The sequence below is a fragment of the Crocuta crocuta genome, unplaced genomic scaffold (genome assembly GCF_008692635.1).
Source record: "Crocuta crocuta isolate KB4526 unplaced genomic scaffold, BGI_CrCroc_1.0 scaffold303, whole genome shotgun sequence".
Taxonomy (NCBI): domain Eukaryota; kingdom Metazoa; phylum Chordata; class Mammalia; order Carnivora; family Hyaenidae; genus Crocuta; species Crocuta crocuta.
The window spans coordinates 2,759,140-2,768,715 of NW_027528276.1; the positions used below are offsets into that span (position 1 = coordinate 2,759,140).

The 9,576-nt window shown below is 53.9% G+C and overlaps 2 protein-coding genes across 2 annotated transcripts in view; one reads left to right on the forward strand and one right to left on the reverse strand.

Annotated features, from left to right (window-relative positions):
* Positions 1–205: 205 nt before the first annotated feature.
* MANEAL (mannosidase endo-alpha like) lies at positions 206–5,201 on the forward strand. Its single transcript, XM_077753142.1, has 3 exons — positions 206–295; positions 1,529–1,638; positions 3,677–5,201. The coding sequence occupies exons 2-3, from the start codon at positions 1,568–1,570 to the stop codon at positions 4,311–4,313; spliced, it is 708 nt and encodes a 235-aa protein (XP_077609268.1). The 5' UTR covers positions 206–295; positions 1,529–1,567; the 3' UTR covers positions 4,314–5,201.
* Positions 5,202–6,006: 805 nt separating this feature from the next.
* YRDC (yrdC N6-threonylcarbamoyltransferase domain containing) overlaps positions 6,007–9,576 on the reverse strand; it is a 3,641-nt gene continuing 71 nt past the window's right edge. The window contains exons 2-6 of the mRNA XM_077753194.1: positions 9,251–9,571; positions 8,554–8,668; positions 8,301–8,420; positions 7,090–7,232; positions 6,007–6,806 (exon numbers count right to left, since the gene is read on the reverse strand). Of these exons, the coding sequence (XP_077609320.1) occupies positions 6,734–6,806; positions 7,090–7,232; positions 8,301–8,420; positions 8,554–8,668; positions 9,251–9,571 (772 nt within the window). The 3' untranslated portion in view covers positions 6,007–6,733. The remainder of the gene's footprint in view (positions 6,807–7,089; positions 7,233–8,300; positions 8,421–8,553; positions 8,669–9,250; positions 9,572–9,576) is intronic.

Here is a 9,576-nt window from a genome sequence, read left to right on the forward strand (position 1 = left end):
CCGGCCCCCGCGGAGGCCGAGCCCGCCCCCGGGCAGAGTCTGCGCGTCTACTCGGACCTGCACGCCTTCTACTACTCGTGGTACGGGAGCCCGCGGCGCGAGGGCCACTACATTCACTGGGACCACGTCATGGTGCCGCATTGGGACCCTAAGATCTCGGCCAGCTACCCCCGCGGCCGCCATAGTCCTCCCGACGACTTGGGCTCCAGCTTCTACCCGGAGTTGGGGCCCTACAGTTCTCGGGACCCCGACGTGCTGCGGGAGCACATGACCCAGCTCAAGGAAGCTGCCATCGGTGAGTTCCCCTCATCCCAGGGCGGCCCTGTCGCCCCGCCTCGCCCTTCCTCGTTTCCACGCCGCAACTCCCGCTGATCCTGTCACCGAGCCTCTGGTCCCACTCACCCTTCTGCCTGGCTTCTTACTCCCTCCCTTGTACTTTCATTCAGAGCTTACCACGCGGCGCCGCCCCCTCCTTCTAGTATTAGGTCTCCCCCCACCTCTGCCTTCTGACCCCTCACAACAGGGCCTTTTCATAGGGCGGAGCTGCTGGGAGGGCCAGTGGAAGAAGACATTTGCTCCGAGCTGTCCCAAGGAGGGCCGGCAAGGAGAGGGAGAGTCTTCTTGTCTCTTGGGCTTCTTAAGCGAGGCTGGGTATCCTGGCCCTGCAGGAGTGGGGTTCAGTGGAGCCACGCCTGGGATGGCCTCTGCTTCCACATGAGATACAGGGCTAGGGCAGCAGCCCTTCCTGTTTTTGCTGGCTGCAGAAAGGAAAGTTTGCCCACGTTACATGATGTGGACCCTGCTCTGTTTGCAGTAGGGGGGCCAGGGGCTTTTCATCAAGTACTCTGCTTGAAAAGAGGTCCCTAGAAGCCTCTTTTGTAGGCAGGCTCGGGTGAAGAGGCTCATTTCTTTCAGATTTTGTCACTGAATTCTGCTGGATTTTACAACACATTTCAATTTATCTAGAGATGGCTAGTGAATGGGCGGAAACTGAATGCCAAAGACAATGATGGGAGGCATTCACAGATAAATAACACAGAGGCTATCCCTCGGGATCTTACAGCCTAGAGAGGCAGACTGTCGAGACAAATGTTATTTCCCTTGGGAAGCCTAAGATGACCTCGGCTTGGGGCTCTTCTCCCCGCGGGAACTTAGAGGTGCCCCTTTCCTCCAGAGATAGGACTGTGGCTTCCAGATGGGTGTGGTATCGTGCACCCACTTCCCTTTGTTCTACTCCTTGCGAATGCAAGCTGCAAGCGAAAGCCGAGTCCGACTCAGGCTTTTGTCAGGCTCCTTCTCTGCCTGGTGCGCAAAGGTTCCCGTTGCCGCCGCGCTTCAGCACCGCGGGCGTGGACAGCTCCGGGACTCTAGGCTCTGGGATCTGATCTGCAGGAGGTAAACCTGGCCGTGGCCTCGCTCAAGGTGTCATTCAGAAACCGTTTTGCAGTTGGAGATGGCTTGTGAGAAAACACATCTCTGTTGCGTGGGTACTGCGTGTCTCTGAAGTGGCTTCTGTGTTGTGTCACAGGCGTCCTGGTCCTGTCCTGGTACCCACCTGGCATGGCTGATGATAACGGGGAACCCTCAGAAGACCTGGTGCCCGCCATTCTCGACACCGCCCATCAGTACAACATCCAGGTGAGTCTCCAAGAAAAGGTCAGGTGCTCTTTGGCCCATTCAGATTTCCCCTCCTCTGCCCACAGGGTTAGTTCTCGGCATTAGCCCAGGTATGGCAAATACACAGCAAGTGTGGTGTTGGGGGTGGAGTTCTAAGAAATAGCACCTGTTTTTATTTTCTTGAATTATGAAAAAAATCGGGAAAACTAAATATAGGAGAAATGGGAGACTGAATAAATATCAGATAGAAGTTAGGTTGCAGACTCTTACACTCTGGATAGAGGGCAGGCAAGGACCCACATGAGCCCAGAAACTCAACTCCAGCCTCAGATCCTTAGTGGGAGGCGGCAGTGCTAGGCCTCAAGGAGCAGAGTATAACCTGTGTTCTTGGCTGGTGGGCAGGTGCGCTTTCAAGAGGAATGAATGAGCTGAGCGAAGCATGTCCAGTCAATTTCTCCAAATGAACCAAAGAAGTCATTCCCCTGTCCTGGGGCAAAGGAAGAGAAATAGGAGAGAGGAGCCCCACGCCTGTTCCTGAGCCCATCATTGACATGTTTAACAGATCATAGCACCTTTGCCCATCAACTCAGCTTCATTCAGCATCCTTCTTCCCACGGTTTCAGGCAGCTAGTGCCAACCACATGGAAGTGGCCCACAAGCTTTAAACTATTAGCCATCAAGCCACAGCCCATCCAAATGATTCCCAGAGGCCCTGCTGTGGGAGGTGGGCAAATTTCTTGCTCCTCTTTTCTTGGCCCTGAGGGCAGTGGCTGCTCTTATCTCTATTGTGCCCATGGTTGTAGCGCCCTCTCCTCCAAGCGTTAGGGGAGTGTGACCCCAGGGCAAATCCTCACCTGACCAGTATCTCCTGTTTGTGGCAGGTGGCCTTCCACATCCAACCCTACAAGGGCCGGGATGATGTCACTCTGCATGACAACATCAAGTACATCATTGACACGTAAGGCTGCTGTGGGGCCTGGATTCTGGTGGGGATCAAAATGGGGGTAGAGGTTGAAGGTTTAGAGGGGCAGGTCATGAGACACAAGGGCACAGTGCCTGTGTCCTCAGCAGCTACTTCACAGGAAGACTGTACTGGGCTTGGAGTCAGCAACACGGGGTTGAATTCTGATTTGGCAGCCTCCAGTCTGTGATCTGATGCAAGCCTCTTACTTAACCTTTGAGTCTTGTGAGAGTTATGTGAGTTAATATATGTGAAAGGAGCTTGCACAGCGCATGCATGTATCATCCACTCATTCAGGAAATGTTTGAGTGCCTTCAGGTGTCCATGCACTGTCCTAAGCCCCAGTTGTACCATAATGGGTAGGACTAGCAAAGTTTACGTTCTAGTGTGTTGAGGTGGTGAAGCAGACAGGAGTTAACGCACAAGAGACCAATTGTGACTCCCACTCTGAAAAAGCAACAATAAAGAATATAAAGCAGGATATTGTGTTAGAGAGCACGCTGCAGATGGGTGCTATACTTTAGAAAGAGTGGTCAAATAAGTGCCTCTGAGGAAATGACATGTGAGCTAACACCTGAAGGAAGAGTCAGCTCTTCAGAGATCTGGAGTGGTAGAAAATTCCAGGCAGAGGGCCGTCAGATCCAAAGGCCCATGATGGGACAAGCTTGATGGCAGAATAAAAGGCCAGTGTAGCTGGTGCATAGAGATGGGCTCATAGCAGGGATGGAGGTGGGCAGGGCCTGATCAAGTTGGAGGGGGGCCTTGCAGATCTTGGTAAAGAGCAATCACATGTGATTAAGGAGAGTGGATTGTAGGGAGCCAGAAGCAGGAGCCTAGAGACCGGTCAGGTGGCTGTTGCTGCAGTCTAGATGAAAGATGGGGGTGGCATGGTGGAGAGCTTGAACACAGGATCACTGAGGCTGGGGATGGACAGGGGGCGGGGACTAGGTTCTTGCTTAGAGGCACGATGACTCTCACCGTGGGGCCTGGCGGGATCCTGGGTCTCAGGAAAGATCTAACCCACAGCTTGTCGTACAGCTGTGCTGGCTGCCCCTTCTTAGGTGGCCATGTCAAGTTCTTCTCCCTCTTGCTCCTCAGGTATGGCTCCCATGGTGCATTTTACCGCTATAAGAACAGCATGGGCAAGAGCCTCCCACTCTTTTATATCTACGACTCATACCTGACGTCTCCTGAGGCCTGGGCTCACCTCCTGACACCCAGTGGGCCCCACTCCATCCGTAACACCCCCTATGATGGGGTCTTCATAGCGCTGCTGGTGGAGGAGGGCCACACCCACGACATCCTGGCCGCCGGGTTTGACGGCATGTATACCTACTTTGCCTCCAATGGTTTCTCCTTCGGCTCCTCCCATCAGAACTGGAAAGCTGTGAAGAACTTTTGTGATGCCAACAACCTCATGTTCATCCCCAGCGTGGGGCCTGGCTACATTGACACCAGCATCCGGCCCTGGAATAACCACAATACTCGGAACAGGGTCAATGGCAAGTACTATGAGACGGCCCTGCAGGCAGCCCTGACTGTGAGGCCCGAGATTGTCTCCATCACCTCTTTCAACGAGTGGCACGAGGGCACCCAGATCGAGAAGGCCATTCCCAAGAAGACGCCAACACGTCTGTATTTGGACTACCTGCCTCACCAGCCCAACCTGTACCTGGAGCTGACTCGCCGCTGGGCAGAGCACTTCATCAAAGAGAAGGAGCAGTGGCTGATGTGAGGAGCCTGCCGACGGCCATGAGGTGCCGATGTCCTGGCCTCACTGGAGGGTGTCGCTGTGTGGGGCCCAGCTAAGGTTGTAGGCACTCGCCGGTCTCCAGTTTGGCAGCGGGGCGCCTCTGGGTGGGGCCATCAAGCCTGGGCCCACGTGGAACACAGCCTGTTCCTCGGGCAGGTGGTGCTGGGGTGCTCTGCAGTGACAGGAAACGAGGCAGGGTTCCAGAGACGGAACCACAGAGGCTGGCAGGTGACTGGATTTAGCCCAGGGCAGCTCCCTATCCTAACACTAAAAAAATAGTCCCTCCTAGCTTGGAACTCAGCAGGCCGCCAGGTCACTGCTCTTCGGAGCAGTCAGGGCTCTGGGCTAGCACACGCCCTGCTTCCCCTTCAGCCTTCTTCCCACAGCGTCTGTCTTCTCCATGTTAGGGAACCGTATTTGAAAAGGGAAATTCTAGATTTAAGCCCTTCCCGGTAGACTCCTGAACCCAACGATCAGGAAATACTCCTGAGCATTCATTCATTCAACACACCCTAACTGAGCACCTTTTACTGTGTGCTAGGCGCTGGGGAGGAACTTGACCTGGAAAGGTTCCTTTTCTTCCAGCAGCTTACAGGATCCAGCTTTCCTTCTTTGGTGTGGCCTTGTAGCTAGTGCCTGAGCACGGTTTTCTTTTTGCAGTTTTCCCCAGCGCTGGGAGTTGTTCCTTTTCCTCTTAAGAAAATACCTCTGTGCCCCAGAGCCTCCATTTCCCCAGATGACCATTTAGCTCCAGGGAGAGGACTAGGACATCGCCTCTTCCTCGGCTGCCTAAACTGAATGAGGCCCACTCAGTCGAGCCATTTTCAGTGCTGTGATTTGTACCAATTAAATATGATGTGGTATTCTCAAGTAAGCCTTCTCTTCGCTCTCTTCAAGACTTCCTGAATTCTGAGCCCTCCCTCAAATTTCTGTGACAAATGGACATGTGGGATGGGCTGGCCAGTTAGCACAATGAAGAGTGAGTTTGCTTAAGAAACGGGTGGTTTAAACGAGATTTTTAGAGGGGACATTTAACAACCCAGTGCTTATTTACAAATAAACTAATGTGCTAATTGCAGGGGCCCTCAAAGCAGGCCCTGGGACGACACCTTGGCGAGATTTAGGAGCTCCTTGGAAATATGTGCATTACTTTATGGGCTCAAGACGGAGTCCTAGGTTGTGGCGTGGGGTGCAAGGCGCGGGAGGGGAAGTGGGGCCTATGGATTACCACAGGACCCCCGGCTCCAGTTAGGTCACGGATACTGAACGGCACCGAGATGGGGCAGATTGGGAGAGGTGCAAAGGGTTGGATGGTGACCTGCAGCAGTTCACAGAAGGGAGAAACACTGAGGCCTCATTTCGCACATACACAGTTTGGAAAATACAACAAGTCCAGCAAGGCCAGGGGCCGGGAACCGCGAAGCCTCATCCGTTGCTGACGGTGAGGCGGCTGGATCAGTTCTTTTGAAGGTGAATCTGTATCAAGAGCCATAAAAATGTTCACACACTTTGACCCAGTAATCCCCCTCCTACAGAAATAATTCAAAAGAAGAAAAAGAAACTATTTACAAAACATTTTCTGTTCATGAGAAACAAGGTTCAAATACCCAAGAGTAACTGTTTAACACTTGGTATTCGTATGAATAAAGACACAGGCTGCTAAGTAGACACAGGGTTCAAATAAAAGGTGTTACAGGTGTAATTCTTTAGAACTTATTTTATGAATAAATAAGAAAAAAGCCACCGGCTGACAAAAATAGTAGACATTTGCTCTCCAGGATTCTTTAACTCGGACCTTCCCATTCCCACCCCTTGCCAACGGAGCTCACTTCCCACCACCAGCCCAAAACGATGTCTCCGTGCCAGGCCTCATGGCACAGCACCAGCCTCACCAGCTCAGAGGAGACCGTGTTTGGCCTGCGGCTCAGCAACTGTCATCCTAACCTGGTTCCAGCTTCAGGTGCAGAAACACATGCCTTTGGTCACCTGAGACTTTCTGACAGCACCAGCTGGTGCGCTAGCCTATTTGGACCTTAAATGCCACCACCCGCCAGAGGGGAGGCTCTGACTAGATCCCAAGTCTGTTCTTTCAGTTTCTCAAAAGTATCTTTTAAAAAGAAACTTATTAGAACAAGGCCATCCTAGGAATGTTCTCAAATAAAACGTCTAGTCAGCTTTTGGCTGATCTATGAAATTACAGTTCATAAAGAGGATCTCCCCCAACAGTGTGAGACCAAACCAGCAGCTTCTGGGGCCTGGGTCTACAGGGTTCAGAGGGACGCACTGCCTTAATGCATCAGACTGGCGACGTCGTGGCCTCTGTGAATGAGGCCTTGCCAGTCACCAGCGGACAGACACATAGTGTCCAGCACCAGTCCTTGGGCCCTCCCTCTTCCTGAGATTCACGAGCAGGATCCGTGCGAGGGGAGCAGCCCGTACTTCTGCTGGAGGATGGATGTAGTTCTCTCCAGGGCACTGAGGAGGAAACGGAGGGCGGTTAAAGTCCTGACTGCCCCAAACCCCCGAACCCAAGGCATGGTGATCAGCTCTTCAATAAACCCTTGATGAATCCTTTGAAATCTGAAAAAGCCAGCCAACACCAGCAAACAGAGTCCCCACTTCCACCCCACTTCTTCAAACCTGCTCATTCCCCTCAGGACAAGATGCAGGAGTGACCACCTTTATTTTGTCAAGGCCTTTTTTTTTGCACCTTCCAACCTCCCACAGATTCTAGCCCCATGCCATAGCGAAGACTTACCAGCCTGGGCGGATGATGCCGAACTTTCCAGGTACAGATAAGTCAACCACAGTTGAGCCCAGGCGATACTCAGAGCTCCGGCCATCCCCGATTGGTCCCCCGTCAATGACCAGGGACAGCTGAGGCCAGAGGTCCTGGAATTCCTGAGAAGAAGGAGAGGAAGAACGCGGACACTGCCTCTGGCATCTGCCGTGATGTCACGCCGCACACGGCGCTCACGAGAAGACAAAGGCCATACACTTCTAAAACAGGAGGCGTCTTCCTCTAAGCAGCAGGAGGAATCTCATTCAGTTAAGGTCAGCTGTGCCAAGGACACTGCCTCAGCGCCTAGGACATAGCACCCTATGAGGTGTGAAGCCCTCCTAGGTTAGCGCTTCAAATAACGCCTACAACTTACAGAAAGTCTGTCTGTGCCAAGAGGAGATTCCACACAGGGCTTCTGTTGGCGATGGGGAAGTACAATGACTGGAGTCCTACCCAGGTGGGTGTCCGAAGGTGTGGGGCCTACCCTGAACTTCCGCCCACATTTCTGTGTCACCATATTCAAGTTACTTTCTCCAGGGCCCTCTGATCCTGGATCTCAGCAGGGTACGTGTAGGGAGAGGAAGACAGGGGGACTCTGCACATGCAGGTCACCAGCACACAATCCTTGGGCCATGGGAAGGAGACCCTCTCCAAAATCTGTGGATTGCATGGTTAGCTGGGTTAGAGCATCACCTATTCTCCCCAGCACCACCACTCATAAAAACGCTGCAGTGGTGGCTAGGCCTGGGCATTTGGGATGGAGGATCCTAACTACCAGTTACTGCACTGGTTGGTTGGGTCAACTGTTTGCTGACAGGCCACGAATACCCCCACCGCTATTGCCTCAGGCATAGCCACGGGACCGGGCAAAGCCTGCAGTCCCAGAATAAGAAAGGATGCTGAGATCTCACTCTCTAAGGCCCCTCACCACACTCTCTTTAGGTCTGGGCACGGAAAACCCCATTCCTTTGCTACGTTTTACACTTAAGTTCTGTAGGAAGAAAAATGTGTGGTGACATTTCTGTCTGTTCTCATTTGTTCTAAAGCCATGCGAGTTAAGACATGATTAGGATAATCCTTTCTTTGACCTGCTGGTGGGTGAACCAGCAGCCCCCCAGGTTCAGAGGAATCTGTGTTTGGGCTGGGGGTGTTTGGGGGGGGGGGGGGAGGGACTGGGTAACTCCTACCTCCACATTCAGAGAACTGGCCTGGGAGCTGAGGTTGGCACTGGTGAGAGCAAGTGGTCCCCCAAACACCTGAGCCAAATCCTGTATGAAGGCATGGTCAGGAATCCGGATGCCTACAAGCTGTAAAGCAAGGGGAGAGGGCCATCAGAAAGGGTGGACCGGGGTGGGGAGGGGGGGAATGGGTCTGGCCTGGATCCTAGTGAAAACCAGATGGCAGGAGTGTGGGGACACAAGAAGAGCAAATCTGACTCACAGGAGTAAAGGGGTTCAGGTCCTTATTGAGCTCCTCAGAGCGTTCCAACACCAGGGTCACTGGTCCTGGTAGTAAGTCTTTCAGCAGCCCCTTGGGTACTCTCACATGGCAATACCTGGGAAACAGAGCGGACACAGATCCATCCAAGAATGAAGGGTCGCTGCTGGTCCTATTCCAGACTGTAGACAGATCTAGAAAAGGGGACCCTCGAGACACCGATGAGATCCATCTGTCTTCCCTCTTCATCTCCCTAAGAGTTTGAGAGGCTGGGCTCCAAAGGACACGCCCAGCTTGGGGCCCACATGCTTCTGGTCTCTGAGGCCACAGCAGCTGCACCGTTATCACGCTCCATGTTTCATTTTTTTCAAGGCACCCCCCGCCCCTACTAATTTAAGCTGTCGTGTTTGTTTCGTGTTTTTGTTTTTTTTTTGAACCGTGGGAGTCTCCCCCGCCCACGCCATTATCACAAGAGCGCCAGGAGAATAAGGACCTTGACTGCCTCGTTCCTCGCGGCGCCCCAGCATCTCGTTCAGGGACTGGGAAGACGTTAAGTGCTCGATACACATTTCCAGTTCCGGATTCCTGGGTGAGCCTGGACAAGCCCCTCCCGCTCTCTGCGCCTCAGTCTCCCAAGCCTGTCACCGGAAGCCCCTCCCGCGGTGCCGCCCCCAGCGGGGCCGGGTCGGGGCGGCCTCACCTGTAGACGTCGGCCACGCGGCCCAGGCAGACGGCCAGCGGTTTGGCCTCGCTGCGGCCCTTGAGGCGATACACAGCTCCCAGTGCCGCCGAGCAGCTCGCCGAGCAGGCCAGGCCGTACAGCGTGTCGGTGGGGACGGCCACCACAGCCCNCACGGACGCGCAGGAGACATCCGCCCGGGCCCGCTTCCGGGAGGAAGTGACGCGCCTAGTCAGCTTCCGGCCGGGGAAGCTCGGCCCCACCTCCGCGCCGGGCAACTTAAAGGGACCGCGACCCCCAGAAGGATTGAAGGAGACCGGTGGGGACGGGGCGGGGCGCAGCCTGGG